Genomic DNA, 7,074 nt, shown 5'->3' on the forward strand with positions numbered 1-7,074 from the left:
ACAGAGCTGAGGAAAGGTGTCCTGTATCCCAGCCAGACCACAGGGAGCCTCACTGCACTGGCTCCTTGTTCCAGCCATCTTCCCCTCCTGCCCTTGCACCCTCTGTATCCATGCTGCTTGCATTCAGGAGCTGGTCACTCTTAACTACACCAGCCTGTTTCTTGGGTGCTTCTCTTTCTCTCTTGTCACCCAGCTCTGACTGTACCCAAAATGGTGCTAGGCAGATACTCAGCCTAGGCTGTGCTCTGACTGCACACACATCCTTCCAGATGGGATGATGCTTCGTGCTTTTTGCTGGTGTGCTCCATCAGCAGCAGGATAGCTAAAGGTTCATGTTTGCGTTGCCACTGCTGTGCTCGTGTTCGCTGCTCTGCTCAGATCAACCTGGTGTTCCTGCTTCTGTCCTAGCTGCTCTTTCAGGCTCCTTGCAGCTCCAGCAGTTGCAGTGATTTATTACTGGGCCGTGTTCCCTTTGCAACCAGATGGCCAAGACACGGCTCTTAACATTAACTTGGAGACCAGAAGATGGTGCCAGCAGCGGGAAGCACTGAGGGTTGTCGCTTTGTGTGCTCCAGAAGCCCAGCTGTGATAAGTTGTGGCTTTTCCTCAGTGTTGCATGGTCCTTATTTAGTCTTCATTTTACAAAAATTTAGAGGTGTAGAGGTCATGTTTTTCAGGCATTTCTTAGTGATCGTGAAAGATAAAATGCTGCAGTTTTAACAAAGAAAACGATTCTTGCATGTGTGTCTTACTGGGACCTGAGACTTTTGGCATCAATGAAGTATTTTCTAGCAATGACATTCAAAGCACAGAAAACCTGGAACCACATTTTCCTCTGGCTCAGTATCCAGAGATCTGGAAGTATCTGTGGGACTCCATAGTTCCATCTAATGGCTCAATTTCTTTGAGTCCGTGGGACTCTTCAAGAGCCTGGATTTAGGTAGAGAGCTCTAGCTCTGGGTCTTTTGGAGAAAGACCCCCGGTGAGTGGAGATGTGGCTGGGGCAGAGGATGTTGTATTGTGCCATTGAACCTGCCTCCTTCTGGGGCTGGATTTCAGTAGTCTTGAGTGGAAGAGCCTCCTTTCTGCACCCACTGAGTCAACGTGCTCCTGTTCTGGTCCCAGGCTGCCGTCTTCTCTCCTAATGACAAGAACTAAGCCTGACGGGTAGGAGTACACTTGTAATGCGATCAGCACCATCGTTACTCCAGAGCTGGCTGCTGGTTTTGGTGCCATTTGCACTCTCATCTTGCCTTCATCCTTCTGCTACCCCCAGCTTGCATGACTGCTCTGGCTGCCTGCTTTCTGCTGTGCTGCTCTGCTTTCTGGTGTGCCACTTCAGCCCCTGGCTGCTCGCTCTTAAGTTTCCTTTGCGCTGCCTCCAGCCCTGGGCCAAATTAAACGCCACATTTCCCTCTGAGCATCAGAGGGAAGAAGTTGGGTGTCTGGGAGCTGTGTGACAGAGCTGAGCTGCCTTCTCTCCTTAGCAGCATTGCCTGTCCGGCTGCCTCAGTCCCCCCTCTCCCAGAGGAGGCAGGGGGTGAGGGCGGGAGCAGCGCCCCCAGCCCCAATTCTCCTCAGGGGGGTCCGGGGTCGCTCCTTTTATCCTCCCCTTACCCTGCCCGTGAGGTGCGAACCGGGGGGCTCCGTGGGGACGGTGGCGGGGTGGGGGGGACCCGAGGTGCAGGGGGCGGTGGGGAGGTGGCGGCGGAGCGAGGGGCGGGCGGAAAGGGGCAGCCCCCCGCGGCGGGCCCTTCCCCGCCCCCGCCATGGCGAGCGGGATGCTGTCAGGCGCGCAGCGGGCGCTGATCCGGGAGAGCTGGCGGCGGCTGAGCGGCAGCCCGGTGCAGCACGGCCTCGTCCTCTTCTCCAGGTGAGCGATTAAGAGTGGGGGGCGGCCAAGAGACGGGACGGGGTCCCCCGTCACCCCCGGGCAGGTGGCGGTGGCGGTGGTCGCCCCGGTGCCCCCCACCCCCGGTCAGAGGACGCGCAGTGTGGGTGAGCCCCTCGCCCGAGATCAGTGCCTCGGCTGTGGGGAAAAACCTGTGAGAAGTCGCCCCGAAAGCCCGGCAGAGAGTTGGTGGAAGGAAAGGGGAGCGGGGGCCAGAGCAAAACCTGGTGATGCGGTGTGTGGGATCCCCTCATGGAGAGGGTCCCCAGGCAGAGGGGAGGCTGCTGGAGTACCCGGGCTCCCCTCAGCACCGGGGCATCCCCCGGTTTGGGCAGCTTTGGGGCTCAAGGGGGTCGTGGAGTGGGAAGGGGAAGGCACCAAGCAGGATTTGGGGGAGTGGGGCTGGGCTGGACTGGATCCACAGGTGCCAGAGCCACAGGTCTGAGAGCTGGGACCTAGGGAAAGGGAAAGGGGAACCCCTTTTGCCAGCAGCTAACCTGCATTTCCTCAGGCTAAGTCTCTGGGACTTCCACGTCCTTCACAGGTGGGGAGGGAGCAGCAGGAGGAAAGGGGGCATCGGGGCGCTGCTGGTGGGGCGAGCGGGGCTCTGTACCACATTAAGGACGTGAGGAGATGGGGGCTTCTCTCTTGCTGTTGCAGGTTGTTTGATCTGGACCCTGACCTGTTGCCCCTTTTCCAGTACAACTGCAAGCAGTTTGCCAGCCCCCAGGAGTGCCTGTCCGCCCCCGAGTTCCTGGATCACGTTAGGAAGGTGAGAGCAGGGCAGGAGGAAGCCTCCGGGCAGGGTTTGGGGTTTGGGGCTGGGCTGGGAGCACACAGCAGTCTCCTCTCCCCCCAGAACTGGGAGAGGAGCGATGCCGATGTCGCCTTGCGGGAGCTCGTGCACAGAGGGAGCCAGACCCAGCACAGCAGGAGCCCTCCGAGCCCTGAGGAGCAGCCAGGCAGAGAAAGAGCACAGCTGTGGCTTGCAGATGCCTTCGTAACCCCGTAACCTCCATCTTCAGGCTGGTTTTCATAGCCTCCATCTTTAAACCAGCGCAGTGCCTCGCGTTCCTGCCTTGCTCCTTGTGAGAGGCTGCTTCAGGACTGCTCTCCTCTGATAGCTGCAAGCTTTTTGCTATTTTCCAGCCCCTGATTATTGGACAAGTTGTGTCCATTTTTACTTCTGCTATTACTGCTTTAAGCTGAAATAGCTCTTTGCTCTTGTTGGAGATAATTTCCCTGTTAAAATTGCGGAGCACAATTCTATCACTTCTTGGCTTTGCCAAGCCAACCGTGCCCTGGCTTTAATCTCTTCTTCCAATTTGGTCTGTCTGCTCCTTCATCCCTCGTTAATCCTTCTCTGTCTTGTCTCCATTTGGCTCTTCTTGCACCTCACAGACCACCGTGGTACGTGCTCTGCCAGACCAGGTCTTTTGGCTGTGCTAGCCATCCCCTCACCTCAGAATACCTTGGCTAACCTTAGATCTTGGTAACTTCTGGCAGGCAACTCTAGTCCTGGCAATTCCAGGGCTCCCCTGCAGCTGTCCTGGGCTCCTAAGACCATGTCAGTATTAGATCTTGGCCCATAACTGCTCTGCTGCGGGGCTCTCCTCCCTCCTCTGGGGCAGGGAGGCCAGTAGTGCTGCTTGCTGTAGCACCTCTGGCAGTGTCCTGCAGAAGGATGTGGGGTGTGCTGCCATCGGTGGTGGCACACAGGTTGCAGCAGAGCAAAGGAAAGCTCGGGGGGTACCTGCAGTGCTGGGAGGTGGTGGTGGCCGTCAGGCTCAGAAGGGTGAAGCCGAGGGGTCAGCCCCTTCCTCCAGAAGGGCAGCAGAGCCTTGTTAGTGCCCTTCTGCCTCTGTGCTCCTGTAGGTGATGCTGGTGATTGATGCGGCCGTGAGCCACCTGGAAAACTTGCCCTGCCTGGAAGAATATCTCTGCAACCTCGGCAAGAAGCATCAGGCAATCGGCGTGAAGGTCGAGTCTTTCTCGGTGAGGCATTTCCTTCCATCCCACTGTGCCTGTGTTTGTGCAGCGCTGCCTGCAGCCCTCGGCTGTCCCCACCCTCCTGTGCCCACCTGCTGGGTTCAGCTGGCTGGAGAAAAAGCCGGAGGCTCAGTGCAGCCCCAAGCTGTGCAGTGATGTTGGCTTGGTCAGAAAAGCCCTCGAGCTCCCCTCGTTTCCTGCCCAGGGAGTGAGGACAGAGGGGAGCAAGGCGTTTCCCAGGGAAACACTTAGGGAATGCTGAACCTCAGCCCCTCCATGTTTCCAGACATAAACCCACCTTGCTCCAGGTGGTGACACCGGCCAGCCCAGGCAAGGCAGGACAGGACACCACACAGCCCAGGATGAGGAGCAGGGAGGCCCTGAGCCTCCAGTTGGGGCTCCCACCCTGTCTCCTGGCACTCTGGCATGGCTCAGCTCTTCTGGTCCTCTGCTGTGCCAGGGGACCGGGCTGGCTGCTGGTGTTGGGAAGGCATGGAGGATGGCGTGCAGCTCTCCACTGGTGTCACCCACCCTGCATCAGCCCTGTTCCCCTCTGAGCTGGTGGGGAGGTGAGAGCAGGGCAGGGCAGGGGGATGGTGTGGGTCAGCTCCTGAGCAGGAACCAGGCTGCCTCTGGGGCTCCTCTGAACAGCCAGGGATGGGGCTGGCTGCCTCCACAGGTACCCCACAATGGGAGAAGCCCTAAGCAGTGGTGGAGCAAGAGAAGGGGCTGCCTGTTATTCCCCCGCTGCTAAGCTTGATGCCTCTCTGTTTGGTTTGCAGACCGTCGGCGAGTCCTTGCTGTACATGCTGGAGAAATGCCTCGGCGCTGCCTTCAGCCCAGACATGCGGGAGGCTTGGACCAAACTCTACGGTGCTGTGGTGAAAGCCATGCGGCGCGGCTGGGAGCCCCTCGCGGAGGGGGACTAGCCCAGCCAGCCCTCCCCGCCGCTGGCCTCGCAGCAGCCCTGCGCCCGGCAGGCGCTCACCCTCTCTCTGCCTCTCTCCGTCTGTCTCTGTGCACCAGCCCGTCTCCATCTCCTCCAGCCACGCGTGCTTCAGGTCTCTCTCGGTAATCCTGCCTTGCTTTGACACACCACATCTCTGCCTTTGCTGGTGGCCAGTGGGGTGTTTCTCCGCAGTGAAGTGGGGAAGCGGCGCGGCACAGCTCCTCTGCCCTGCCCCAGGCTCCTCGGGGCCAGCTGGAGCACCAGTGCTGGTGTCTGTGCTCTGGTCTTCAGCTGGCTCCCCTCCCCTCCTCTCCCCTCGCTGCCCACCCTAGTTAGATGACAGTGGGAGGTGTCCTCAGAGGCTCACTTGCCTGAAATCCTCTTTGCTGTGCTCGAGACCTGCTGAGGCTGTCACCGCTCGCTTCTTGTGCACGGCTGTGCCCGGTTCAGCTCTGCAGGTGGCGGCTGGCTCGGCTCGCTCCAGGGGCAGGGTGGCTGCGGCCGTCTTGGGCAGCAGAGGCAGGAGCTGGCCGTGCAGTGCTGCCATCCTCCCCAGTCCCTGCGGTGAGCTTTTACCCACTCTCCTCACCCAGGTGTTGCTCCTGGGTCCATCCTGGTGCTCTTCCCCCTGCGTGGCACCCAGGGTCTTTCCCTATGTAAGGTTGGTCATGGCTTACTGTGTGTCCTGGGGCTGTTTCGAGCAGTGGGGTCACGTTAATGCCAAGGTAGGGCTGCTCCTAGTGGGTGTGGGCTGCTGCCTGGAAGGATTTTTGTCTGCTTGGCTGGTTGGGTTTAACCTGAGAGCCCGCTGAATTGCAGCAGCAGTGGTGGCTATTTAATGCTTTGTATTGAGGAGAATAAAGTAAATACAAGAAACGATGCCTTAGAATAAAAATGAAGGTTGCAATCATGTCATGGCAACGGCTTCCAGAAATGATTCTGGCTCTCGGCCAGAGGAAGCATAGCTGGAATTTCTCTGCTGATGCTGTCGGGACCTGGAGTGCTTCCCAGCTGCACACAATGCCCATCTGCGGAGCTTCCTCGCCCTTCGGAAATAACTCCGCCGTACTTGAGACACGGCCACTTCGGGGTGGAGCAGGTGCCCCGTTAACTGTGTGCAGTGGAGCTGTGTTAGGGCAGGAGCAGGAATAAAGCACCTGCTGGAAGAAAGCCAAGGAAGCAGCTGAGAGGCAGCGCCTGACGGCTCTGCTGGGAGCTGAACGTGAGTGCTTGGAGAAGAGGCCACCGCTATGGGCGAGCTGCTGTGGGACTGGCCGAGCGGTGTTCCCAGCTGTCACTGCCCCCAGGGCAAGGACCTGCTGGGGCCCTGGCTTCCTCCCCGCTCTGGTCCAGGAGCCAGGGATGGAGGAGCTGCAGGGGAAGCCCTGATATGGGGCAGCAGGGACAGGGGATGGGGATGGGGATGGGGATGGGGATGTCCCCGCAGCCCTCAGCATCGCAAGGAGGATCCTTCTGGCCCCCCGTAGGCAGGCGGGTGAGGGATGGGGTGCATGGCGCTGCACCCAGCCATCCCCTCCTCCTCCAGCTTTCCCAGCTCCTTGACTTCTCCTCCTCTGTACCACGTTTTGTGTAAGGCCTAGGGGAAATAAACTAGTCCGTGTGCCTCTTACACCCAGCTGTACTGTTTAATAAAGAACAACAGTGAGCCTCTGCCCTTTTGGCTGCCTGATGTTTATTTTAATATAAGAGGCCTGAGCAAGCAAAAAAGTAATAATAATAAAGGATGATGGGGGGAGCTTGCTGGTTTCTTGTCAGCAGTAGCCTTGGCGATGCTGGAAGTGCTCACGTAGCCCAGCTGGGCTGTGCCAGGAGCAGGCACCCAGCAGTGGAAGTCTTTTGGTGATTTTGTGCACGGGGGGTGGAGGGCTGAGCCATGACCCGCAGAACGGGCAGCAGAGGCGGCCTGCTGCTGCCCGCTGTCTGCCTGCCAGGTCTGACAGTCCCAGATGGAATTACAGAATTACACCTTTAGGCAACCAACCAGCCTCAGAGCCCTTCTGTGCTGTGCTGCTTTTGTTCTGGGAGGCGGCAGCTGCGCTCTGCCTCAGCCCCGAGGGCGATGGGCGGCCTGCAGGGCCGCACGGGCCTGGGCACGAAGTCCTGTCCTGTCCCCCTCTTCCCATGGCTCAAATCAAGTCTCCGGGGCCTGAGCAGTGAAGGCACAGGATAACGGGGTTTGTAGGGCCTCGTTCGGCTGGGATGAGCTCCCCCAGCATGAGGGCCC

General features: G+C 59.0%; 1 protein-coding gene across 1 annotated transcript; it reads left to right on the forward strand.

The window, feature by feature from the left end:
• The first annotated feature begins 1,715 nt into the window (after positions 1-1,715).
• NGB (neuroglobin) lies at positions 1,716-6,503 on the forward strand. The gene is made up of 4 exons (XM_038180538.2): positions 1,716-1,873; positions 2,552-2,663; positions 3,767-3,886; positions 4,663-6,503. The coding sequence occupies exons 1-4, from the start codon at positions 1,770-1,772 to the stop codon at positions 4,807-4,809; spliced, it is 483 nt and encodes a 160-aa protein (XP_038036466.1). The 5' UTR covers positions 1,716-1,769; the 3' UTR covers positions 4,810-6,503.
• Positions 6,504-7,074: the final 571 nt, after the last annotated feature.

This window comes from Anas platyrhynchos, chromosome 5, assembly GCF_047663525.1.
Source record: "Anas platyrhynchos isolate ZD024472 breed Pekin duck chromosome 5, IASCAAS_PekinDuck_T2T, whole genome shotgun sequence".
Lineage (NCBI taxonomy): Eukaryota > Metazoa > Chordata > Aves > Anseriformes > Anatidae > Anas > Anas platyrhynchos.